At 39.4% G+C, this 27,813-nt stretch overlaps 2 protein-coding genes across 2 annotated transcripts in view; both read right to left on the bottom strand.

Moving 5' to 3' along the window:
• The window catches only part of LOC308498977 (aldehyde oxidase), a 75,145-nt gene extending 60,481 nt beyond the window's left edge, over nucleotides 1-14,664 (bottom strand). Inside the window, exons 1-3 of the mRNA XM_081051763.1 lie at nucleotides 14,374-14,664; nucleotides 2,659-2,716; nucleotides 1,036-1,132 (exon numbers count right to left, since the gene is read on the bottom strand). Coding sequence (XP_080907889.1) covers nucleotides 1,036-1,132; nucleotides 2,659-2,716; nucleotides 14,374-14,418 — 200 coding nt within the window. The 5' untranslated portion in view covers nucleotides 14,419-14,664. The remainder of the gene's footprint in view (nucleotides 1-1,035; nucleotides 1,133-2,658; nucleotides 2,717-14,373) is intronic.
• Nucleotides 14,665-16,887: 2,223 nt separating this feature from the next.
• The window catches only part of SGO2 (shugoshin 2), a 35,857-nt gene continuing 24,931 nt past the window's right edge, over nucleotides 16,888-27,813 (bottom strand). Inside the window, exons 8-9 of the mRNA XM_081051616.1 lie at nucleotides 25,836-25,986; nucleotides 16,888-18,911 (exon numbers count right to left, since the gene is read on the bottom strand). Coding sequence (XP_080907742.1) covers nucleotides 18,896-18,911; nucleotides 25,836-25,986 — 167 coding nt within the window. The 3' untranslated portion in view covers nucleotides 16,888-18,895. The remainder of the gene's footprint in view (nucleotides 18,912-25,835; nucleotides 25,987-27,813) is intronic.

Genomic DNA, 27,813 nt, shown 5'->3' with positions numbered 1-27,813 from the left:
AAGAGAAAACTGTAAGCACTCAGGCTTCATAGAAGCATAGGGCCGTTGCCGCCCTCCAGAGGCTAACGGCAGATAGCATGGCTGCAAGAGATCACCCAAAGTATAGAAAATGAGACAGGAGAGCACAGAGAACTCCCTAGTGACAAAAAAAAAAAAAAAAAAAAAAAAGTGGGGGGAGCCAGGCTGTAAAGCACGGAGGTATGTCCCAGGGTTCAGGAAGCAGGTGGCTTGGCTGTTGAACACAGGCAGATCTCTGACATCTCACAAGAGCTCAGATCTTTTGCCCTCCTCTGAGATCTGTGGAATGATGTAAAATTGTCTAACATGTGCATAATTGGAGTCCCCAAAAAACGGGGGGGGGGGAGAGGAGAAAGAGAGAGAGAGAGAGACAGAGGGAGACAGAGAGAGACAGAGAGAGACAGAGAGAGACAGAGAGAGAATAAATTATTTGAAGAGAAAATGGCTTGAGAAGTTTCCAAAGCTGATAGAAGATATAAACCCACAGACCAAGAAACTTGGCAAACCTGAAGATAAATATCAAACATGAAAGAGACATTACATGTCATTGGACAGCATTGGTGATTTTTTTTTTTAAGTAGAAGAGTATCGTGATCTGATTTATACTTGAAACAGATCTCTCCGACTGACATATGGAGAATGCACTACATGGGGCAAGGGTGGGAGCATGGAGATCAGTTAGTAGGCTGTAATATAAGAGCGTGATGATGGCGTCATTCTTCACTGCCTTGTCAGCCTTTTCTTTCCTCCCCAGTCAGCACATGGAGTCAGACAGCCTTTCAACTTCACTAGGGGATTCTCTGACCATATGTTATCCTAATTGATGGTACATTGTTTTCTAATCCATTCACAGTCCTGGGATCATGTCTGCCCTTTTCATCATTGTACCCCCAAGTACCTAGCACAGTTCCAGTCACATAGTAGGTGCTCAATGCATATTTACCACATAAAGGAACAAAACAAAGTTCAAAAGTACAAAAATTCAATCATATCTGGATTTTGCTGCACAGTAAGTACCTTATCTTCTTGGTGATGGGGTTGTATCGTGATATCATCACCGTGCAGGCACCACAGCCTCCCCCTCCACAGCCATACTTGGTTCCTGTGAGTCGGACTGGAAGAAGCACAATTAAGGATAATGCATTTTCCATAATTCTCTTTCCAGAATAGTGCTGATCTTCAGAAACAACACTATCAAAGACTCTTACATATAGGAATAAGTTCAATACATACTTATCAAATGATGTATGTATGTCTTAGCTGCTATTATTTAGAATCTTGTAAATTCTTGATTTCCATGTATGTGTTATATCTAGTCTCCTCCGTTTCAAAACAACTGGACCTCAGGTTGCCAAAAATTGGGCCAAACTAAGAAAAAGAAGAGTCTGTACATATAAGGGCTTGAGTATTTGAAAGCATGAGTAAATTCTACATTTGTTCTCAATCTTATCTGTGTCTCTGATGACATACACAGTAAAATGTCAAATCGTAAGTAGTTCTTAGAATATTTGTGCCATACTATGCACATTTGCCATATCTCTCTCTACTTCTTGGCGGCAGAAACTTCTCGTTGTTCCCCAATATCTGTTGTCTCATTCTTCCTTGGTAATAGAAACCCCAATTTTTAGTTACAAACATGGTTGCCCAGAATTAAAAATACATTTTAAAATTCTCCTCTGTAGCTAGATGGGGCCATTAGCAATGCTAGTCAATGGGATGTAAGCAAAAGTGTTGTGTACATGACTTCCAGGAGGGACATATGCTCAAAAAGAGAAGGGTTCCTGCATCTTCATCCCTTACTTCTTCCTACTTTCTGGAATTCAGATATGATCATTCGACCTCAGTTAGTCATCTCTGAACTAGATGAGAAAGCTGCATGCCATTTACTGCTATTTGGGATTTTCTGTCACTCACAAGTGAACCAACTCTTACATATTACACATTGGTGCCATGGATAACCACAAAATCAGTGTTCATTGTTATTATGTCCGAAGATCTTGAATGACTTCCAGAAGATATTTATTGATGTTTTTTGAGATGTGTACTTTCTTGGAATTTTACTCTCTCCAGGGGAAAAAAGTGTGCAAACTCCCACGGTCATATAATTTTGCATATAACTTAGTGGGTCTACAGAACTCTAGAAGCCCATAGAGTTCATGCATAGCAGGCTAAGAATTCCTTCCTTAGATGACTTTGGTTTAGAAAGTTGTTTCTGAGGCAACCTTCTCAAGTTCCATTTCTTCATTGTTCTTATTTTCATTTCAAATTTCTGTACTCTCTTTCTTAATGAGCATGATTAGTCCTCAAATATAGAATGTCAATATTGCGACTCTTAATTCTACAGTGTTTAATTAAGTCCTTTTAACATCTATTGTTTTCATTCATATTGCTAGTTTTTCCATTTACACAATATATCAAGTGCCAAAACAGAGACTGTAAAGAACTTGGTTCTTCCAACAGCCACAATTATGCACTGCCTACAAAACTAAGATGTAGGGCTTTCTCAAAGGAGAACATAAAACCATAATAATAGGGAATATGACTCAGTATGGCTCTTTCACCTGATGAGGATATCAGACACATAGACACACACACACACACACACACACACACACACACACACAGCAAAGAAAAGGATACGCTTCTTCCTCAGATATGGTAACAGCATTGTTTCAGGATCGACATTGTTTTCTGTCACCTGTACCAGAAGGAAAAATAAGAGTTATCCACACAAATCTGAGAGCGAGTGTCATTTTCGCATTGGTAGGCTTATGTTAACTTGATGGCAACGCATATTACTTAACTATTCTACTCATATTTGCAACTTGATTTAATGTTGAAGAAACATCTGTGATACACAAATCACCGCTCTTAATGTAGTTTAAGTCATGACCCCACCACCACTTTGTCACTGTCCTTGCTTCTGAATCATCACCGTTCACCGTTGTCTAAGGCAGTGGTTCTTTCTCCTAATAGGAACACGAGCGACTCCTGTCCAGCTTCTTGTAGAAAGTCTGAAGCAGGTGAAGAAAAAGATAATAAGTAGAACAGAATGGGGAGGGAGAGGGAGAGGGAGAGGGAGAGGGAGAGGGAGAGGGAGAGGGAGAGGGAGAGGGAGAGGGAGAGGGAGAGGGAGAGGGAAAGGGAGAGGGAGAGAAAGAAGAAGAGGGAGACGGAGAGATAGAGAGAGAGAGAACTGCTGGAATAGAATAGCCTCTGAGAAATTAATATAGTTTTTTTCTTTAAAGATTCATTTGCCTATCATCTTCAAAGAATTACAGTTTCCAGAAAGAGATCACAACCAACCATGGCCCCCAAATCAAAGAAACAAAGGAGAAGAGAAAACAGATATGCCAAGTGATACAAAGATAGATAAGCAAGGAAACCCCTAAGAAGCAAGTTTGTGTGGGCAGCCTAGCAGCATAGCAAAAAAGAGCATACGTGAGGGGGCATGAATGAAATGTCATGATTGGCTGTTTTCCAAAGTGATCAACTTCTTTCTTTTTTGATTAAAACTTTGGATTTCTTTTAGATTCATAAATAAAAGCACGATTTGCTTCACGATTTCAGAAGAGTTCCTCTTTCACATTCTGGGAAGTAGATGGTGGTGGGGAACATACGCTTATTCTAAGGATGCCTCCTTACCCTCAATTCTAAGTGGCCTGTGGGCAAAGTGAGACATGTGCCAATTACCTTTAGGTGCCCTAAGGTCAGGTCTGTGCCCTAAAGGAGTCTGCAATATAGTACTAAGAAAGATGTCGTTTTGTGCCTGCGTACGTGTGTGTGTGTATAAGAAGAACTGTGGAATTCTTCATTTTCTTTCCCAAACGTCTTCCTTTCTTTCCCCTAACTTGTTTAATAACCTTGCCATCTGCTAGGTCATCTAAGATTAAAAATCTGAACTGTTTTCAACTTTTTCTTTCTTTCAACCTGTCATGATCACCAAGTCCTGCCACTTACACATCCACAATGATTCTCTAAACACCCTTCATTTCTACTGCCACTCTCAAAAATCAACCCTTATTACCTTTTGCCTGAGCAATTATACCAGCTGCCAAACAGGTCTCCTGCCTCCATTCTCAGCACCCACAAGCCACCTACCCTCTATACTATAATACTAGCAGAGCTACCTCTCTAAAATCCAAGTCTGATCATCTCCTGTATCTGTCTAAATTCAGCATGAGCTCCTGGCTGCCAAACCGCCATGCTGGGAATTCCTGAACCACTCAGGCTACTTGTTAAAGTGAAACCCTGTGGAATCAGAATATCTGGGACAGGGAACCAGAAAATGTGCATCGTTAATGAGCACACTGAGTGGGCCTCAAGTACATTTATATTCAAGAGTTCCTGGAACACAAGAAGTTCAAACTCCTTGGCATAGCTCACAAGGCTTCTGATCAACAGCCCATCATCTCCTGCCACTCAACCCATGTATCTGAACTCCAGTCACATTAGAGAACTGGCCAAGCACAGCAGTGCATGGACCTTTATCTTTCACCACCTTTATATACAGGATTCCGCCTGTCCTGAAAGTCTTCCCTTTCTTCTAGTTTGACAGAATTTTGTATGTCATTCAAAGCCCTGCTCAAATATCCTCTCCTGTTGGGGGGTGCTACCATCTAATATACCCTTCCTACACTGCTCCAAGTAGCCATCCTCCTTTGTGCTCCATGGCCAATATCTTTCACAGAATGTCTTACCCTGTATCATAATTATTTGTCTATGTGTAAGCGTCTCTTAATCCCTGAGAGAAACCACTTTCTGCTGTTTTTCTTTGTGTCAAACACTGAGCTAGGTGCTGGTGATATATCATAGGGGGATAATAAATGTTAATTAATTTAATGAATAACCTGAACATGATATGTACAATTTGCTATGAGAACTTGCTAAAGAGGAAGGGATGATTTCTCACAGGCTGTGCCAATAATGGTGGCAGAACTGTTGGTTGTCTATCCCAGCATGCATTCTCCCTTTCTTCCTTCTTGCTGCCAGAAATAGGGGTGAAATGGCTAGAATTCCAATAGCCACTATATACCATAAGGCAACATATTAATGACATCAGAGGAAAAAGAAAGAAGAAATCTGGGTCCTAGATGATACTATAAAGCTTCTGGACCAGATTTGCAATGTCTATCCCTGGATATTCTTTATTTAAAAGTGAAAATGGCTTGTGTTTTATTTGAACCACTGTTAGGTTTGAGTTTGTCCTACATGTAGCTGAAAATGAATCCTAATTAATACAGATAATGACAAATCCACAGAAGCTCTGTTTTAATGGAGAGACAGGACCTGGGCAGCCTAGATAGCAAAGAACAGCATTTTAGATTTGAGAGATATTTGTATATTTTTGGAAAGAATTAATAGAAGCAGCAGGCCTTATTTGTTCCAGGAGATGGATTGGAGTCTGGCTCAAAGTGCTACTGGCTGGAAATAGGTTGATTTTTCTTGATTTGGTAGATGGCATATTTGGAGGAGGGACGCGGGAGTAGGGATATAGTGTGTACCCTGTCTGGCAGGTCTTGGGCTGAACCAGGGCGGTCATGACCAAGGTAGTGGCTGGGGGGTGGGGTGCAGAGGGAGTGAGGAACAGAGTTATTCTCACTAACTCTGGTTTGGAGAGATGAGGCTAGTTCTCGTGTCAGGTTCATTGTACATTCCTGTCTTAGGACAGTCTTGGGTGCTGCAAGGGCAGAGTCCGTCCCTCTGTATCTCCATCAGCCCATTGAGAGATTTCAAGTTCACATTTCACAGGGCAGAGAAATTACTTTCCTCTGTGCAGGGCTGGTGACTAGTACCCGAGGGGGACTTGCCACATCGAAGACAGGGACAGAAAGAGGAAAGAGATTAGGAGGAGAGAAAAAGGGGGTGAAAATGGAAATGAGGAAGGGAAAGAGATACGTGTGAAAGGACACGGCTGAGAGGTAGAAGAAAGAAGAAAGACAAGTGTATTGTGGGACATGGTTAGTAGAGAAGAACAATAACCCACCGTAGCCTTAGAACAGAAAAGGAGACCCAGGGGGACAGCCATGAGGATACTTCTGCCTGAGCTTCGGGTTGCTTTAGAATTAGTTTTAATCGTTTACTGTGTGCCAAGCACCTCGCTCACCACTCTTCATGGAATGTAATCTTCAATTCCTTGGGAGAATGTACTGTTATCAGACCCATTTTGCAAAGGGGAAAATTGCAACTCAGAGATATTAAGCAGCTTGCCCACAGTTTAAGAGCTGCGGAGTGGCAGAGCAGATGGCATGGGATTCCAAGCCATGTCTAACTGGCTCCAAAGCCCACACCTGTGATCGCTACACCTCACTGCCTCATAGATCAAAATGCTTCAGTTCCTGAGTTATATTAGAGAGTGGCATCTAGGGTGTAATTTATTCATGGGCTTTATTCCCTCCCCCTCAAACTCCATGTTTACTGGGTCACCTGTTCTGGGGGCCCCTGATGGAGCAAGTCAGACTTCAGAAATATCTCTGCAACCAGATATCTGACCAATGGGCACTTGCCTCCCCTCTGGATGGCTTCAGCCCCTGCCCAACCACACTTCTTGAAGACTTGAGAGGATTTCACAAAAAGCACAGACCACAGGTCAATCACGTCATGTAGAGTATCCTAACTGGCTTCTAAGCTTCCTTTCCAATGCAAGTTTTTAATTCCCGAGGTTATGTTTCACTTCAAGACCCCTCTTCCCTAGTGGTTTCTCTCTCTCACTTTTTTCAACAGACCCTCACCTCTGAACCAGAAACTGTATTCTAATTCTATCCAAGTAGCAATCAGGCTTGCTTGCCAGGATTGAAGAACACACCTAACAGAATTTGGATGGGAAAAGGAAAAGGAAAAGGTGACATGATTTATTTTAACAAGATAATTGCAAAAGCTGAATCAACATATCTAGTGTCCTTTGTTATCAATCATGGGGGTATTTGACTTATAAATCAAGCCCATAGCTTAGAATCAGCTTATCTACTTTTTCCCCCCTCTTCTGCCTCCCTACCATCTCTCCCTCCCCTTGCCGGTTCAAGCCATTGTTTCTCAGTCTAGTTGTGTAGAACACAGCTCCCTGGCCCATGTTAATATTATGAGCCTTGCGCACCCCTAACTCTCGTCTTGGCTGAGACAGTTGGTTGCCTGTCATGGGTTGGCTGCTCACAGCAGCTCATGGCAGCTCTCATCGGCTGCCGTTAGCTCATGCCAATCTCCACTGCTTATGGCAGCCCAGCTCCAGGGAGAGTGGTTGTTCACAATCTTAGCTGTAGAGGGTGCAGCCCACTGGCCCATGTGGGAATCGAACTGGCAACCTTGGCATTAGGAGCCTGGCGCTCCAACCACCTGAGCCACTGGGCTGGCCCAGCTTATCTATTTTTAAAAATCAATAGAGTGCAAACTGTTGTTAGCCATTATACTGAAAATCCCACTGAAGTTTGTTTGGGAATGGGGGTGGTAGAAAAGAAGCTAGACTCAAAACCTGTTTCCTGTTTAACCAAAACTCCTACCATTGCCTACAAAGACTAAGTAATCTCACCCTGGCTACATCTCCAGCCTCACCAACCTCCAATCTCTTTGCCAGCCCCTGAGCATATAAAAATCCTCATGTCTGAGTACCTCCATTCCATCTAAAATGCTCTTCCCCCGGAAAGTCCCGGTCAAGATGGCAGAGTAGGTAAATGCTGTGCTCACTGCCTTTTATGACCACATCAAAATTACAACCAAATTATAGAACAATCAACCTGGAGAACCATCTGAAAACTAGCTGAATGAAACTCCTATAACTAAGGATATACAAAAGAACCCATGTTGAGACTGGTAGGAAGGATGGAAATATAAAATGGGAGGGTCCCACACTCACATGTGGTGGTTGAGAACTGGGAGGGATATGTCAGTAGCAGAGGTCCCTCCTGAGGAATAACGGGTCCCAGCTCCACACCAGGCTCCCGAGCCCAGGTCTCCAGTGCTGAGAAGAGGAATCCCCACAATAGCTGGCTCTGAAAATCAGTGAGGATTCTGTCCCAGTGAGATGAAGCTGCTGGAAACCCAGACATCCTCTTAAAGGGCTTGAGCACAGATTGACTTGCTCACAAACACTCACCCTAAGCTCCAGTGAAGGCACAGCAGCTCAAAAGGCACCAGAGACATACAGGGAGAAACTGATTTGTGTGGCCTTAGGATGAGGGAGGGCTGGCACTGTCCCTGTGTTAAGCCCTCCCCCCACACAACTTGCAAGAACAGGTGGGCACCAAATCTGAATGTGCGTTAACATGGGGAAAACCCATCTCACCTTGGTGACTCCCTGAAACCCACTCCACCCAACTCGTACACAGCCCTTAGCTCTTCCAGTGGCTGTGCCTCATCGTAGGCAGCTGGCCTTGGCCTGCACTTCAATTTTCTTAAAAACTCTCTGCAGACCCCAGGCAGGCAATAGCTGTCCATGGTGTGCCCTGTGTCTCCAGCTGAGTGGCCCCAGGCCTGACACAGGTGGCATCCAGCCTCTGGTTGCGGCATAGAGTCTTCTATGGGCCTCCAGACTCAGCACAGGAAGCTGCAAACTGCAGATTGCTCTGTGGCATCAAGCCGGTATCCACGAGCTGTGCATAGGCAGCAGGTGACCTTGGCCTGAACTGTATCCCCTCCCAACAGGCCCCAGAAGCAACACAACTAGTGGCCAGTTTCAGACCACAACAGAGTCACACTCAGTTAACTCCACAAACGAAACACACAAAGAGTGGTCTTGTCAGGCACCAGAGCCCAGCTGTGGTAAATCCTGCTCCATAGGGTCAGCCCCTGCTGTGATTATGGCCAGTCCTCATAGCCAGTCAGCTTAAGGGTCAACTCCACCCTCTGACAGATATTTCAACAGCAATCAAGTCTCAACTACAACAAGAGGGCACACACAACCCACACACAGGACACTCCGGAACAACCGACTCAGGTGACCATGGAGACCACACCACTGGGCCCTACAGGACCCCTACTACATAAGGCCATACTGCTAAGACTGGGAGATGAAGCAAATCTACTTAATACATAGAAACAAACAAGAAAAGTCTCAAATAAATAATCTAAACAAGAAACAAGAAAACAAGAAAAATCTCAAATAAATAATCTAACTTCACACCTAAAGAAATTGGAAAAAACAACAACAAACAAAGCACAAAGTGAGTATAAGGAGAAAATAAAGATCAGAGCAGAAAGAAACAAAATAGAATCTAAAAAGAAATACAAAAGATCAATGAAACCAAAAGCTGGTTGTTTGATAAGATAAACAAAATTGATAAACCTTTAACCAGACTCAGTAAGAAAAAAAGAGAGACAACCCAAATAAATAAAATCAGAAATGAAAGAAGTAACAACTGACACCACAAAAATACAAAGAATTATAAGAAAATACTATGAACAATTATATGACAACAAATTGGACAAACTGGAAAAAATAGATAAATTCCCAGAAACATACCATCTTCCAAGAGAGTCAAGAAGAAACAGAAAATCTGAACAGATCAATAACTACTAATGAAATCAAATCTGTAATTAAAAAACTCCCAACAAACAAAAGTCCTGGACCAGATGGCTTCATGGGTGAATTTTACCAAACATTCAAAGAAAAATTAACACCTATTCCTCTCAATATTAAAAAAAATTACAGAGGAGGGAAGGCTCCCAAGCTCTTTTTATGAGGCCACCATTACCCTGATTCCAAAACCAAAGACATTATAGAAAGAGAAAATTATAGGTCAATATCCCTGATGAACATAGATGCAAAAATCCTCAACAAAATATTAACAAACCGAATTCAGTAATACATTAAAAGATCATACACCATGATCAAGTGCGATTTATTCCTGGAATGCAAGTTTGGTTCAATATCCACAAATAAATTAATGTGCTACATCACATAAACAAAATGAAAGATAAACATCATATGATCATATCACTAGATGTAGAAAAAGCATTTGACAAAATCCAGCATTCATTTATGATAAAAACTGGGAAAGTGGAAATAGAACATACTTAAATTTATTAAAAGCCATGTATGGCAAACCCACAGCTAACATATTCAATGGTGAAAAGCTAAAAGCTTTTCTTTAAGATATGGAACATGACAAGGATATTCACTTTCATCACTTTTATCCAGCATAGTATTGGAGTCCTAGCTACAGTAATCAGACAAGAAAAAGCAACAAAAGGCATCCAATTAAAAAGGAAGAAGTAAAACTATGATTATTTGCAGATGACATGATATGATATATAGAAAACCCTAAAGATTCCACCAAAAAAACTGTTAGAACTGATAAATGAATTTAGTAAAGTATCAGGATACAAAATTAATATTCAGAAATCAGTTGCATTTTTATACATCAATAATAAACTATCAGAAAAACAAATTAAGAAAGCAATCCCATTTACAATTGCATCAAGAAAAAAATACCTAAGAATAAATTTAACCAAGGAGGTAAAAGACCAGTACTCAGAAAACTATAAGACACTAAAGAAAGAAATGGAAGAAGATACAAATAAATGGAAGCATACACCATGCTCCATGCTCACAGATAGGAAGAATTAATTAACATAGTTAAATTGTCCATACTACCCAAAGCAATCTATAGCTTCAATGCAATCCCTATCAAAATACCAATGGCATTTTTCACAGAACTAGAACAAATAATCCTGAAAAATATATGGAACCACAAAAGACACAAAATAGCCATAACAATCTTGAGAAAAAAGAACAAAATTGGAGGTATCACACTTCAAATTATACTACAAGGCTATAGCAATCAAAACAGCATGGTACTGGCATAAAAACAGACACATAGATCAGTGGAACAGAATAGACAGCCCAGAAATAAACCTATGCCTACATGGTCATTTAATATATGACAATGAAGGCAGGACATAGAGTGGGGTAAAGATAGTCCATTTAATAAATGGTGTTAAGAAAAATGGACAGATGCATGCAAAAAAAAATGAAACTAGACCACCTTCCTACACCGTATTCAAGAATAAACTCAAAATGGATTAAAGACTTAAATGTAAGACCCAAAACTTAAAACTCCTAAAAGAAAACATAGGCAATAAACACTCTGATATTGCTCTCAGTGATATTTTTTTCTAATCTATCTCTTCAGGCAGGGGAAACAAAAGAAAAAACAAAGAAATGGGAATACATCAAACTAAAAAGTTTTTGCATAGCAATGGAAACCATCAACAAAACTAAAAGACAGTCTACCGAATGGGAGAAGATATTTGCCAATGATACATCTGTAAAGGGGTTAATATCCAAAATTTATAAGGATGCATACAAACTAATACCTCCAAACCCCCAAACAAGCACTTAAAAAATGGGCAGGGGACCTGAATGGACATTTCTCCAAAGAGGACATACAGATGGCCAGTAGACATATGAAAAGATGCTCAATCTCACGGCACTAATCACCATAGAAATGCAAATTAAAACAATAATGAAATATCACCTTACACCGGTCAGCATGGCTATCATCAATAACTCATCAAACAAGTGCTGACGAGGATGTGGAAAAACTGGAACCCTTGTGCACTGTTGGTGGGATTGCAAATTGGTGTAGCCACTATGGAAAACAGTGTGGATGTTCCTCAAAAAATTACAAACAGAACTACTTTATGACCCAGCAATTCCACTTCTGGGTATTTACCTGAATAAGTCCAACACACTAATTTGAAAAAATATATGCACCCCTATATTCAATGCAGCATTATTTACAATAGCCAAGATATGGAAGCAACCTCAGAGCCCATCAATAGACGACTGGATAAAGAAATTGTGGTGCATATATACAATGGAATATTACTTGGCCACACACAAAAAATGGAATCTTACCATTTGCGATATTGATGGACCTAGAGGATATTATGCTACGTGAAATAACTCAGAGAAAGACAAATGGCACATAATTTCATTTACATGTGGAATCTAAAAAACAAAATAATCGAACAAACAGAACAGAAACAGAGGCATAGATAGAGAGAACACACTGCTGGGTGCCAGATAGGAGGGGTTTGGGGGCTGGATGAAAAATGTCGAGGGATTGGGAAGTACAAATTGGTGGTTGCTAGGTGGTCATGGTGTTTTATAACTATGTATAGTGTCAGGTGGGTACTAGACTTATTGGGGAAAACTCAGATTTTAATGTATATTCTACTGTATACCTTTCAAATTTTCTACAAGTGTGCTATTCTTGTTGCTCTTACTATAAAAATTTTTAAAAACTAAAATAAATAAATAAGAAAATGCTCTCTCACCAGATATTTGCCTGGCTTGCTCCTTACTTCATACCAGTCACTGCTCACATGTCACCCTCAGAGAGGCCACAACATCCATCCCACCTAAAGTATCAGCTCCTGCCCACTGTCTGTCCCCTCATTTTGCTTTATTTTTTATCCTAGTCCTTATAACTGCCTTTGTCATTTCCGTGCTGTGCTGTAAATCCTTGAGCTGGGAACACGGCCTGGCATAGAGCAAATCCTTAACAAAAATACTGATTAAATACTCATTATCAGTCTTTTCGAAGTAATTAGTATTATCCCCTTTTAACAGAGAGGGCGAGCCTCTGAGAGGTTAGGGTGTCTCAAGAAGGGTTCCAGCGGGGAATTGAATCCTTGTTGGTCTAAATAAAAAGGCCAAGGTTGTGTTTGCTGTACCATTCAGTTATGCAAACAATGAAAAGGTGACATAACATTTTGCCCTATGTCATTCTCACAACAGTCCTGTTAGGGGATCATAATAGCCCTCATTACACATCAGGAAAATGAAACTCGTACAGTTTGAAAACCAGGCAGCAGGGGCAGAAGAAGGTTTTATGGAGCCCAGAACTTGTACAGTGGGGACAGGGGTGGAGGTGGTCCCCTTTAAGAAGAATACAAAACCATACATGCAAAATTAAGCTTTCGAACAGGTCTCACAGTGGGAGACCCTGAGGCTAGCCTTTCGTTAGCTTCCAGGTGAGTCCCTGGCAACAACTGGGGAAAGGGCTATGGCTTCTCTGAGCCAGCAGCAGGGATCACAGGTGGCTCTGAAGGTCCTGGCACTGTGGAAAGGCAGGTAGCATGGCCCTTGCTTGGTTGTCACCTCTTAAGGAAGCCCCTTAACCTTCCTGCCTCAGTTTCCCTCTTGCAAAGTGGGGCCAATATGCTGAGTGAGCAGTCTCTCTCTCTCTCTCTCTCTCAAGGTGTTTTAAAAATGCCCAGGGGAGACCACCTCAGGGATGATGTAGATGCCTGATCACTGCACTGTACACCTGAAGCTGAACAATAATGAATGCCAACTATGATTATATTTATATATATGTGTGTATATATATATATATATATATATATATATATATATATATATGTATATACTTACAAAAAGCGGAGTACAGCATTAGGAATAGAGACAGTGGGAAATGTAATGGCTGGGTGCAATGTCAGAGGGATAGTGGATAGCGGGAGGAGGGTCCACACAGTGTGAGGGATATAAATGATAAACGTCTAAGTATTACTTTGTCTTGTGCACCTGAAACTAATAAAAAAAGGAGTATGTGTGTGTTTCAGATGGACAATTTGTGTGAAGCTTTTCAGTAATCCTGCTGAAAAGTAATCATAAATGAATACACTCAATAAAGTTTTTTATTAAAAAAAAAATGCCCAGGGGCTTTGCTTCCCCCAAACGTCGACATTGCCTAGATCTGTCCCAGAGGTACTGCAGAGCGAGCTAGGCTTCTAAGAAGACAGGACGCCACTCTAGCAATGGACCCAGTAAGGACCTTCAACTCCCCAGAGCCTGGCATTGGTTCAGCTCTTCCAGGAACTGCCTGGGACTATGAAAAGTTATTATTTCGTTATCCCAGAAATGATGGGAGTGGTCTCAATTAGTTTAACTCTGTGGTTCTGTCCCAACTCTAAATTGCTCCCTGCTCATCCAAACACACCCCGAGAAGCTGAGGCTCAGAGGTCTAAACTGCACTCAGTCTATTGAAAGACGTTCTCCTTTTCGGCGGATTTTGAGGGAGGGAAGATTTGGAGTGCCGACCGACCTTGATGAATAATAGCTACTTCTCTTGTTTATGGGGATGGGGTGGGGTTTGTAGTTAGCCTACACGTTCTGGACAGAGAGGGGAAAGGAATATCAGGAAGGTGGGGGCACAAAGATCCCGTCCAGTCCCCGATTACTCATGCTTTCCCAGCCTTGGGGGTGGAGGTGGGGACGCACGAGCAAACCTTCTTGCAAACCAGAAGCGCTGGTGCCTGCATTAGAGCTCTAAGTCTGAGAGTGACCCAGCAGGAGGCACTCCTTGCAGCTCCACGCGGGGGCCAGGCGCCCGGTCCGCCCGCGGACGCACTCACCTTGCAGCCGTTCACGTAGAAGAGCAGCTCGGTCGCCCTGTCCATGGTGGCGAGCCGCAGGTCCCACGGCGGGGACTTGGGGTCCCAGAGCTCTGAGGAGTGTTGGCACGCGGGACCTAGCAACTCTGACCGGGCAAGTGAGAGCGGACTGCTGGAGCCTACAGTTCAACCGAGCCCGGTGGAAGTCCTGATGAAGATCCAAAGTTCGGCTCGCGGCTTCCAGGAACTCTTCCCCAGGATGCCAGGACGGGACTGGAGCGCGACATCTGGACAGAAATAACTGGCTTCCGTGCCTCTCCAGCCCCTTAGCAGGTCCTGCATGTCCTCTGACGACCTCTAAGGACGAATTGTAGTATTACATATTTTAAGGGGCTTTCCTGCTAGATTCTAAGTCCAGGAAGTTTTTTGGTTTGTTTTGTACTTCTCCTGCAGCAACGCCAGCAGCAGTTCTGTAATCGTCGTAGTTAACATACAGTCACATTTATTCCAACTTTGCAGGAAAGGAGTTTAAGGACAAGAATGGTTTACAACTTTATCTCACAGTTTTAGAAATAATTATTCGTTTATTTTTAAAATCAACAGCTACCTTGAAAGGGAGATAAACTTTAAAGTTTATCACTATTGTTAGTCCAGGAAATAACTACCAAGTTTATCTGGTAAATATCAACAGACATATAAAACATCTTGGAAAACTATTTCAAAATAAAGCTTGGAAAATGCTGGAAAGCATAAAAATAAAAACCACCTGTAAGTCTACAACTTAAGAATTTACCACTGTTAACTTTTTGGGTCTACCTTTACATTTTTGAAATCTGTGCTATAACTCTTTGTCACGCAGGGGACCCTGCTCGCTGCGCCATTTGTCGTGCAGGGCTTCCGGCGGAGTCTCAGCTCCAGCTCCCCACATAAGAACGCAGGACAAGGTAAGGCCAAAAAGGAACACCCACGGAGCCATAGATAGGGGAGTCAAACCAATATATTCTCGCTGGCGGCTGGGCTGGAGACACAGGAAGCAGGATCTACATAATCTGCAACCCGCTGTCCTAACAGCAGTCCGCACTTACCAGCCACCATCTTCTTGCTAGCCCCCATTTCTTTCTGCTAGCGTAGCCACAGCAGTTATATTAGTGGCCAATGGCTTATGGGTTACAGCTGATGGCCAACTAGCCACAGCTGCTGGCCATCTGATCACAGTTGATGGCCATTTACTACCCGAGCCAGCACCTTTCTATGTGAGACCGAGAGCCTGGAAACTGTTTTTTGGGGGCTTTGTCCCCACACTCTTTTTAAAAAATTCAAATGGAATGAAACTAATAATTTTCCAGACTTCCAGAAGGAAGGAGAAATTTCCAACTTCTTGCTTGCTTCCTGTTTCTGTCAGCATCACCACAGAAATTGTTCACCCTGGCAGGAACAATTATTTCAGTAGCAATAGATGGCTCCAGTTCCTAGCTTTACATGTTATCAGAACAATGTTGTCATAGCCCTTCATGGAATCAGCACCAACCAGTTATACACCCTTCCCAGGGTCCTGGGACTCTTCTTTTAAGTCTTTAAGTTTCAATTCCATCCTTTTTGTTCCCTCAGCCTCACAGGTGGTGGGTGCTTTCTATAGTTACTTCCTCTATATTCCACTGGCCCCTCTTGCCTTTTCCGTTGTCAGTTCTTTATTACATGGTTAGCAATTTATAAAATAATTGTGGTTTCTGTCCCTTGGCTGGACCCTAACACAATCTCCATCAATACCAAAAGTCACTTGACAAAATTAAACACTCATTCATGATTTTTTTAAAAAGCACTCAATAAAATAATTTTGATTAGATAGATAATACTTTAATGTAATCATACCAGGTCAGACAATTAAGTTCACGAATTTGTTGCAACGATGTTATTAATCTTTTTTGATATCAGAGGAATTATTCATCATGAATTTCTACCAACTGGACAGTTAAACAAGTTTACTATTTGGAAGTGCTGAAAAGGCTGCGTGAAAAAGTTAAACGACCTGAACTTTGTGCCAACAATTCATGGCTCTTGCATCACGACAGTGCACCAGCTCACATGGCACTGTCTGTGAGGGAGTTTTTAGCCAGTAAACAAATATCTGTATTGGCACACCCTCCCTACTCACCTGATCTGACCCCCAATGACTTCTTTCTTTACCTGAAGATAAAGGAAATATTGAAAGGAAGACAGTTTGATGACATTCAGGACTTCAAGGGTAATTACGATGACAGCTCTGATGGCCATTTCAGATAAAGAGTTCTAAAATTGCTTTGAAGGGTGGACTAGGCACTGGCGTCATGGCATAGCTTCCCAAGGGGAGTAGTTTAAAGGTGACCGTAGTGATATTCAGCAATGAAGTATGTATCACTTTTTCTAGGATGAGTTCTCGAACTTAATTGTCCGAACTCGTACATCACCAGCTCAAAACCCATCATCTTATTTAATAGGGTAAAACCAGAGGCATTCCCATGAAAATCGGGAACAAAACAAAGATATCTACTATTCCTACAATTTAATATTTTATTTAAGGCAGCAGCCATGCAATTAGACAAGAGAAAGCAAAGAGTGACATAAGAATTGGGGGGACAACAGGTAAAGATAGCTTGGTTTTCAGATGTCTGGAAAACACTACAAACAAAAACATAGTAATTAACATACAGAAATCAATTATCTTCATACATGCAAACAATAATCAATTAAAAAAGAGAATCAAAGATCCCATATACAGAGGGTACCAAAAAATGTATACACATTTTAAGAAAGGAAAAACCTATTAAAATTGTAATACTCAATATATACCAATAACAAAAGATGAATACAAGTCATGTTTGACTTTTGCAATTACAAGAGGTGCTCAAAGTGGTTACCATCAGCATCCAGACACTTCTGATTATGGTGAACTATTGCTTGAGCAACATTGACCGAAGTGTCCACTTGTATACATGTTTTTGGCAGCCCCAGTATATTACCAAGAAAAAAACCAAAATGCCTAAGCATAAATTTATCAAGAAATGTGTAAAACCTCTCTGAGGGAAACTTTGAAACTCCCCTAAAGTCCTTATAATTTAAAGACTATGGTAGTGGGCATAAAAAGACAGACTAGACAGAAAATCAAGATATAAATTTAAGTCTACATGGGAACACAACATAAAAAGAGGTGGCATTTCAAATCAGAAGTAGAAAATATGAACTTTTAAATCAATGGGGCACCAGTTGCATACATTTCACACCATACAAGAGAACAAAATCCACATGAATCAGAAATTTAAATGTAAAACCAAATGAAACCACAGGGAAATGTGTTTATAACCTGGGAACAGGAAAATTATATTTCTTATTGTGACCAAATTCCACCAGCAACAAAAGAAAAGGTTGATAAATTTGACCACATAAAATGGAAAATAATTTTCATATAAATATAAAGGGATAAAAAGAAAAATCTTATAAAGAAAAAAATAGAAATAAGCATAGGGTCAAAAATACAATGATAGAGAATGACTCTAGGAGGTCTAAAGGCTGGAAGTAATAGGAGTACAAGAAAAGTAACAAAGTCTGACAGGGTGCCAAACTCTTAATCGCTATGTCTGTTGTTCTTTAAAACAAGCATGTGGCCTGGCATTCAACCCACGTTGTTGATATTGAGTAAATTCTGTGGGACTCTGAACCCCTACGCCAGTTTTTCTCAAAGTTTGGTCCCAGGACAATCTGCCCCCAAATTAACGGAAATGTTTACTAATATGCAGAATTCTGCGCCCACCCATTCAGTTGTCAGATATTGTCTAAGACAGCTTTTCCATCTAGGCAGAACAGAATTTGACTAGTCATTTGAATACGGTAAGTTCTATTCATTGATCTCAGATATGAATAGGATTTATTATTTTTTATTACTACTTTAGTAAGTAATCTTTAAAATAAAGTCATAAAAAACAAATTCAAAGAGCCTGAAAGGTTAACCCCCTCAACCACGTCATCAGATGACACATAATAGAAGCAACACAGAACCTGACATCTACGTGATTACTAAGTAATTCTGAAAGTAGAAGAATGAAGAGAGAAAATTGGCCAGGGCAGAAGAAGACTTTTAAAATCTTAAAGGTGTTCACATATATTGAATGGTTTAAAAATAAAACAAAAGAAAACTTGGTATACAACAAGATAACCAATGCAAAAGTATTTATAATACGTTTTATTTGGTTAAAAGGTTAACAGCTATTGTTTAGTTACAGGCTATCAGGTTGAAAGAAGCACAAATGAGCTGGAAGATAAGTTATAGGATGACCAAAATGATTTTAAATTTTGTAATGAAATTAATATTACAGTATAGCTATTTTATGCACAAACATCTAAACATAAGAATGGAAAAATCAACACTCCATGAAAAGGCAGAAAATGAAGAACAAAAAAACTAAAACAAAAACTTTTCATCATGCAGTTCCTCCTCTTGATTCTAGTTTTATCCCTGTTTTGACTTGTCACGATTTTAGAATTCAGAAAAATCAGAATCCATAAATTCACCTCATCTTCTCATCTTGCTGCAAAGTAGAAAAAAGGGAAGATTAATAACCTAAAACTGATGCTTTTGCTATAAAGCATGGAGAAAACTAATTGTATCACACCAGTAGAGAGCAGTTTCCTCAAAACACAAGCTATGCCATATACCTGAAATACTCTGTGATAGCGTGAATTATCAATACAGTTTAAGAAAAACAAACAGATTTTATACATTACATGTTTTACCACAAGTGTTCTTTTAATTATGAACTTTATATATTATAAAATACAATTTTAAAACAATCAAATAAATGCTGAAGTAACTACCCCCCAAGTTAAGAATAAAATATTACCATATTACCACACCTCAGATGCCTCTAGTGTACCCTGTACCCCTTTCTGATCCCAAGCCTTCTCATTCCCCAAGAAGTAACCAGGATCCTGTATTGTATTAACCACTCCCTTGCTTTTCTTTACTTTTTACCATTTGTGTATTACACTCCTAAAAAGTATATGGTCTGGTTTTATCTATATTGATCTTTATATCAATGGAATCATTCCATAGGGACTTTTCTGTAACTAACTTCTTTAACTAAATACTTACTCATTTTCAAGCCTCTCCTTTATTGAAACATTACACACACTCACTTTATACTACTGTCTGATCCTGCTATCAGTTGCTTCTGCTGGTATCTGGTTCCCTTGTGTATACAGTGCTCTTCTTTGCTGTCAGCTAGCTGTTCATTTCCCTTGCAATTTTATCTGTGGAATATGTGTTGTGGACTGAGATAAAGGAGGGCCCCTCCAGAAAATATTTTCACTTGCTTCTCACAGACAGCAGGGGGCACTACAAGTCATGAACTAATACTAACTCCTCTGCTTGACAGTTTTTTGTGAGGTCCCGATAGTGCGAATTCCAATTGCAATGTATGAGGGTTTGATTCTGGCTATGAATTCTCAGAAGATTTTTTTTTCTCCTCAACTCAGTACCAGAGGTATTTCCTGGGACTTAAAAAAGCTAGTGGGAAGGTTATTTTTAATTTGCTCTTCTACTTGAGAGAGTAGCTCAACTTTATTGAAGGAGATATCTATTAGACTCTTCATGTTAGTTGAACCCTAGAATCTGCCTTATGTCTTCAGTCCCATAGGGGTGTGAATCCAAGCCTTAGGTTCACCTAGTCAGGAAAATGCCTTTGGGGAAAAGCCAGTTTCAGGCTCTATTTGCCTTTCTGGCTTCCTGCTCTCATTCAGTCTCCAGTCTGAGCTTTCTTACTTCTCTACTAGCTACTAGATGTATTTGAGGGTTTGTGTTGGAGGGGAGGGATGGTTTTGTTTTGTTTAATATTTTGTCCAGTAGCTTGCTTTATTTATTTATTTATTTATTTATTTAGTAAGAAGGTTGACCTATGCACCTAGTATATCATGTTGCAAGAAATGGAGTTGTATTTATGCTTTACATTAGGTATGTTTTTTGGATGAGATACATACACATGGTCCCAAATGAGAAGGCATAAAGGGGTCAATGGAGAGAACGTCTTTTTTCCTCCCCTGTACCCCTCTTCTGAGTCAATATGATACCACTGCCTTGGGTAATTAGACAAAATGTAGGTAATTCTTTGAAAAGAGCTACCTAATTCTAAATCAAATACATTAAAATTAAATAGTCTTCTATTTTAGTTTAGACCTACTGGTCATGCAGATTATTTGGTGAACAGTTTAGTTGGTAAATTTTTTAAAAGCAAAAATCAGAATGTACATTAGTATAAATACTAAGAGTGATGACAACCCAGCTACCATTTTTTTTTCTTTTTTTGGATTGGGAAGGCATGCAGCAGGTATATTACAGCTGCTAATAGGCCCAGTGAGAGTAGCTCCTGATAGAAACTGCTTGCAACATATAATGGAGTTCATTGAGGACAGCAGTGGCAGGAGTAGCCAGGAAGGTAATACACATACGCTTTTTAAAGTCTTTATCTGTTAAGTCCCAAAGTCTTAACATGACAATGAGGGACATTATTAATAGTAAAAGCCTAACCCCCAATAAATAGATAGTAATTATGATATTTATGCACCAAATAGCAGAGCAACTACCTTTATGGAGCAAAAACTACAGAAGATCCACAGAGACAGACAGGCATACAATAATAGGAGATTTTAATATACTATTCTCAGTACAAGACAGATGAAGTGGACAAAAAAATAAAGAGATAGAAGATCTAAACAGCATAATCGTAGGATAAATCTTATGGCTATATATCAAACTCTACACTCTGGTAATAGAGAACAGATATTCTTCTCAAGTGCTCATAGCACAGTTACAAAAGCAAATCTAACATTACATTATAAAAAACATACACCATGACCAAATGAGATTTTTTCCAGGAATGGAAGGTTGGTTCACTATTAGAAAACCTATCAGCACACACTGTGTTAATAAATCTAAGGAAACGAAGCATATGATTTTTTCATAGATGACAAAATTCAACACTCATTCATGATTAAAACACTCAATAAACACTGAGGAATATTTTCTTAATATGATAAAATATATACAAAATGCGATTAACCCCCTTCAAAATACTCCTCCTCACTTCAAACACATTTATCCTGTCGTTCTTGCCACTTTCTGAAGCAGTTCTGGAAGTCTTCTTTCATAAGTGTCTTTAGTTGCACTGTCGTGGCTGCCTCCATGTCCTGAATCCATTCAAAATGTTTACCTTTCATGGTCATTTTGATTTTGGGGAAAGACCAGAAGTCGCATGGTGCCAGATCCGGTAAATAAGATGGATGAGGACACATCGTAATGTTTTTGACAGAAATTGCCATACCAGAAGCAATGTGTGACATGGAGCCTTTCCGTTGTGATCACAAAATACAACGAATGCTGCTGCCGAGTGCCATCAAACAGAAAAGCAGGGATCTTCAATATGGCAAGCGGCACGTCGAATCTTAGTAACAGTGTGTGACAAGTTTCAACTTGTTTGGTGCAGTCAGTCAGATGTCAGATACAGTTCAGAGAAGATGTGTTTTAAAGTATGCCATAAATCAGCCTCCATCATGACGTTCCGTGTCACACATCGCTTCTGGTATACAGCAATCTCTGTCAAATAAAAACATAACAGTGTTTCCTCATCCACCTTATTCACCGGATCTGGCACCATTCGACTTCTGGCTCTTCCCCAAAGTCAAAATGACTCAGGACATTGAGGCAACTTTGTGAGACACTAAGCACAGCACCCAACTAAGCCGAGTCCAGATTCCTGGACCACAGAAACTGAGAGATAAAAAAAGTACTTGTATGTTGTTTTAAGCTACTAGGTTTACGGTAATACTGTTAGGCAGCAGTAGGTAGCTAATACAACACAATGTGCGCAGTGAGAATACTTAGTGTCCAGATTTTGGTTTCTAAACAAAATTCTTCAATCAAGGAAACCAGGATCTTTGAAGAACTTACCAATTTGGGGTACGGGGCAAGAAAAACATTATGATAAACCTGGAACATCTTATGTATCAGAAAGTAAGGAAGTGCTCAAAATAATATGAGGTCTTATTGAAAGAACACAGGAGCCAACCTGAAGAAACTCTTAATAGCCCAAGTTGGAATGATTTGAGCAACGAAACAAAGGAGGGAGAGGAAACAGTTCTTCCCTACAGAAGAATTCCAGTTAATGTAGAAGGAAAGCAGGAAAGAGAAAAATCACTACTAGCCAAACAGCACAGTAGTAAGTGTGGAAGACAAGCTCCCCCAATGGATGCTAAAAATATTGGGTGAAAGTGAGCAGAAACCGTATGCACCGACTAAAGTGCCTCCCCCAATGTTCATTAACTGTAATGAAAAGGATAATAACTTTATACTGAAAAATATCCAGCAGACACCACCTTAATCAATTGAACAAGGTTAATGTTACTAGGAATCAGACATATTGACCTCATGAGCTCCCTGACATGATGCCATGGAAAGGACATACCGTTCCAGTGGAGTTCTTGTCAGAAATGCATACCACATTGTAATCATGAGAAAACATCAGATCCACCAAACTGACAGATATTCTACAAAATAACTGACCAATAATCTTCAAAGGTGTCAAAGTCATGAAAGAAAAGGAAGCACTGAGGAGGTGTCACAGGGTGGAGCAGGCTAAGAAGAAACAACAAACTAAATGCAACATGGGACCTGGGATAGGATTCTAAAAAGGAAAAGGATATTAGTGGACGTCTATAGTTAATAGTATTGGACCAATTCTAGTGTTGATCATTGTACTGTGGGCATGTAAGATGTTAAAATTGGGGAAAGCTGGGTGAGGAACCTTTGTACTATTGTTATAACTGTTCAGTAAGTCTAAAATCAGTTTGAAATAAAAAGTTTAACCTGCAACTCAGTAACAAAAAGACAACCCAATTGAAAAAAGGGTAAAGGATCAATTAGACAGTTCTCTGAAGAAGATACACAAATGGCCAATAAACACATGAAAAGATGCTCAACATCATTAGTCACAAGAGAAATACAAATCAAAGCCGTAAGATACCACTTCACATCCACTAGCATGGCTTGAATCATTAAAAAGTCAAATAACAAGTGTGTTGATGACGATATGGAGAAATCAGAGCCCTTATATACCATTGGTTGGAATATAAAATGGTGCAGCAGCTTTGGAAAACAGTCCAGCAATTCCTCAAATGACTAAAGATAGAGTTACTGCATGACTCAGCAATTGTACAACGAGGCATGTACCCAAGAGAAATGAAAACATATATACACATAAATATTTGCAAAAGAACACTGAGAGCAGCAGTATTCAAAATACCGTATTTGCCGGCGTATAAGACGACTGGGCGTATAAGACGACCCCCTAACATTTCCACTCAAAATACAGAGTTTGTTATATACTCGCCATATAAGACTACCCCCTCTTCCGCACACCTTCCACACACCAAATAACTTTCAGTTTAAAATTTGCATCATACTTCTTTCTTTTGGCTGGTGCCATGATAGGGATGATAGGGGTTTGACTGGTCGACATTTTCTATGCTGTACTGTACAATGGTGCAGTATTGTGGTTGGCTGTTGGCTGTATACAGAGCCTGATTTGATTGGCCCCTGCTCCCTGTTTGCCCGCCCTGTCACTATAGCAGTCTGGTCCACCCTTGCATCAGCATCTCCCTGGGACCTCACTAGTGCGCAAGTGCGAGCTCTTCAACATTCTAACAGGCACCATGATAGCGCAAAATCGCGAATCTTCAATGCATATGTAAAGAAATATACGGTAACCCGAATTTACCACACTCGCAAAATCGCACCGACCATACACCCAGTATGGTATCGCGATTCGCGATTTTGTGCTATCATACTGGGTGTATGCTAGGCTGTGTGCAATTTTGCGAGTGTGGTAAAATCGCATAACAGCAAAATTGCATAACAGCCGAGCATACACCCAGCAGCGCTGCTGATGCCTGAACGGTATGTGGAATGAAGTGGGCGGGCATCGGGAGGCCACTACGGCACGGGGCAAGCACTATGGGCAGTCTATCTGAAGTGTACCTGGCGTATAAGACGACCCCCCCACTTGCAGGCATATTTTTCGGGGCCAAAAAATCATCTTATACGCCGGCAAATACGGTAACTGAAAGTTGGAAACAACCACATGTCTATCAACAGACAAGTAGATAAACAACATGTGGTGTGTACATTCCATATATATGTTAGAATATGTATATCCTATCTATAAAATAGAATATTCAAAGAAAGGAATGGAATACTGATATACGCTACAACATGGATAAACCCTGAAAACTTTATATTAAGGGCAAGAAACCAGTCACAAAGAAAGACTATATTATATGATCCCATTCATATGAAATGTGTAAAACAGGGAAATCTACAGAGACAGGAAGTGGGTGAATGGTTGAGCAGGGCTGGGGGTATGGGAGTGATGATATGAAGATACTAAAAACCACTTCAAATGGATGTGAATATACTTCAAATGGATGAAATGTATGGTATGTGAACCATAGCTCAATAAAGTCGTTTTTTAAAAAAGCCCTTGGTCCTTTATTTCACTTTTAATTTGCTTCTCTTTTATCCTCCCTTGTATTGTTGTCATGTGCTGGTTATTGTTTTAAAATATCTATCAGAACCAGCACATCTTCCATTTTATAAAAAAAGCAAACACTGAAACAATGCAAAGAAGACAAAATAAATATTTAAGGATATTTTTCTCTATGCTTTTGAAAACACGTCCCAAATATGATCAGGTTCCACAAAACAGGTGACTTCATTTATCCTTTAAAAAAATGAAATTCTGAATAAAACATTATATAAAAGGCATTTGGACATTTTTGAGCTAATCAAGGAAATCTGAATAGGGACTGGCTATTAGATGACAGTAGGGAATCATTGATTTTTGTTAGTTGTGATCATTGTTGTCTAATTAAGAACTTTGTTAAGAAGTTCTTATTTTTTAGAGGTATATACAGAAGTGTGTTAGGAATTAAATGACCCAAAGCTAGGGATTTGCTTTAAAAATACTACAACAAAAAAAGATAAATGAAATAAATGTGGCAAAATATTGATAACTGTTGAACTGAAGGATGAATAAATGAGGGGAGTACTATTTTTTTATTTTAGCTAAGGCATGTTTGAAGTTTAAAAAAGAAAAAAAAATGACTATTATTCTTTGAGGCCAAAGGACATATAAACCACTTTGAAAGCCACTTCTAGGGAACAAGGTAGAAAATAAATGGAATAACAGATATATAAATAGTGGTTTGCAAATCATAGGCAACATCTTTTTCAAAAGTCTGTTTAAAGAATGAGACGTTTCTTCAATGTTACATATTACATGTCCATAACATATGTTTTATTGCTATTCAGAAGTGTTCAAATACTGATTCAGGCAGGAATTGTTTTTAAGTATATATTTTATAATATCACACTGAAATCACTTTAATATCATTGAAATACTTACTCTCTGAGACTTGGCTCTTTGAAATGGAGAGGCGCGCACTTTCTTCTTCGGCTTGGCCGCTCTACAGGTAGATCTTCTGACTTACTTTCAGATTTAACAGTGTTATTTGAAACAAAAGTGGTATTTGTCAAGTCCTGTAGTGTTCTACCACCTGCAAAGAATATTTTCACAAATATTTGTAAAAATATAGATATGGGAATAGATATGGGATATTAAGTGGTTTGCAAATCATTGGTAGCAAATTTTTAAACTTAACAATAACCAAGTTATAATTTAAAATATTACACTTGTAGCACTAAAATTATTTATAAATCAGTTTAATTTTTCTCCAGCCATAATGAGAAAAGAAACTTAAAATTTGAAACAAACTATCAAAGTACCCCACATTTTAATTCTGAAATCAAACAGGCTGGTAAAAATTCTTTGTGGTTCAACTCTATTCACAGAATCACACAAATTGTGCGCATTCATTCAACATTTGTCATCAATTGCTCACTCTGTGAACAGCACCATGAGGAAAAGAGAGATGAAAGATGGCTCATGTCCTCTAACATGCATATTCTGCAAACGTAGACCTTTTACTTCTTTTGCTTCAGTACTCCTTTTACCTGGAATAGCCTGATCCATCAAAATCTTAGTGTCCTCTAACTTGAGAAGATATCTGTACCCCCATGTTCATAGCAGCATTATTTATAGTAGCCAACGCATGGAAACAACCTAAGTGTCCATCGATGAATGAATGGATAAAGAAGTTGTGGTATATAAATACATTGGAATATGATTCAGCCAAATAAAAAATGAGGAAAACCTACTATTTGCAACAACACAGATGGACCTTAAAGACATGGTAATAAGTCAGACAGAAAAAAACAATTATTAATATTTTATGATGTCAGTTATATGTGGAATCTTAATAAAGAAAAACCCCAATTCAGAAAGAGAGCAGACTTGTGGTTACCAGAGGTAGTTGAGGAGAGGGGAAATTGGTAGAAGTTGGTTAAAAGGTACAAACTTTACAGCTATAGGATAAAACAAGTAGTAGGGGTGTCATGTATTACATAATGACTATAGTTAACACGGCTGTATGATATATAGGAAAGCTTTTAAGTGACTAAATCCTAAGAGTTCTCATCACAAGGAGAAATTTTTTTTTCTTTTCTTTCTAGTATATCTGTATGAGATGCTAGAGGTTAGCTAAACATATTGTGGTAATCATGTCGCAATATATGTAAATCAAACCATCATGCTGTACACTTTAAACTTATACAGTATGTCAATTATCTCTCAATAAAACTAGAAAAAAAAAGTCCTAGTGTTCTACACATGTAGTGAAATGTTAGGCTCCCAGTAGAAAATTTTAATTGGTATGGGAATATCTAATCTTACAAAATTTCTAATAACAAAGGAACATCCTAAGGATCCAATATCAAGGGGAAAATGCAGGATAAGTAATGTTATATAGAGTATGATTTCAAGTACATATTTTAAAAATCCATAGATTCAAGTCTGCTTGCAAATGCCAAAATATTCAATGCAGTTCTTCTGGGTAGTTGTTTTTCGATTCCTATTACTTTCTGATTCTCTACTTTCAATTTTCTGCAATGAGTATTATTTTAATAACTGGGGGAAAATAAAAAGTAAACATTAAGGTAAAAATCCTACCTATCCTTTAGGGCCTAAAATGCTACCTACTTCCTGCTGTCTTTGCAGGTTCCTCTAGTCAACATTACTCCCCATTACATCCCTTAGCAAAATATGTACGCTTTTATTAAAGTATTTACCACTGTATTTGTAACTTTTACATGCATGTATTCTGAGGAAAGGAAGTTGGTATTGTTTATTTTTTAATCCTCTAAAATACCTAGAGTAATGCTTTGATCACAGTAAATATATACTTGTTGGAGAGAGTCCAACCCTAAATAAAACCTGCAATTGTCTTTGGTAAAATCAATCCAGGCAATTCATTATATATATTCAA

Source organism: Rhinolophus hipposideros (assembly GCF_964194185.1).
Source record: "Rhinolophus hipposideros genome assembly, chromosome: 6".
Taxonomy (NCBI): Eukaryota; Metazoa; Chordata; class Mammalia; order Chiroptera; family Rhinolophidae; genus Rhinolophus; species Rhinolophus hipposideros.
The sequence above is the reverse complement of the archived record's forward strand: the minus strand, read 5'-3'. Positions and strand labels throughout refer to the sequence as shown.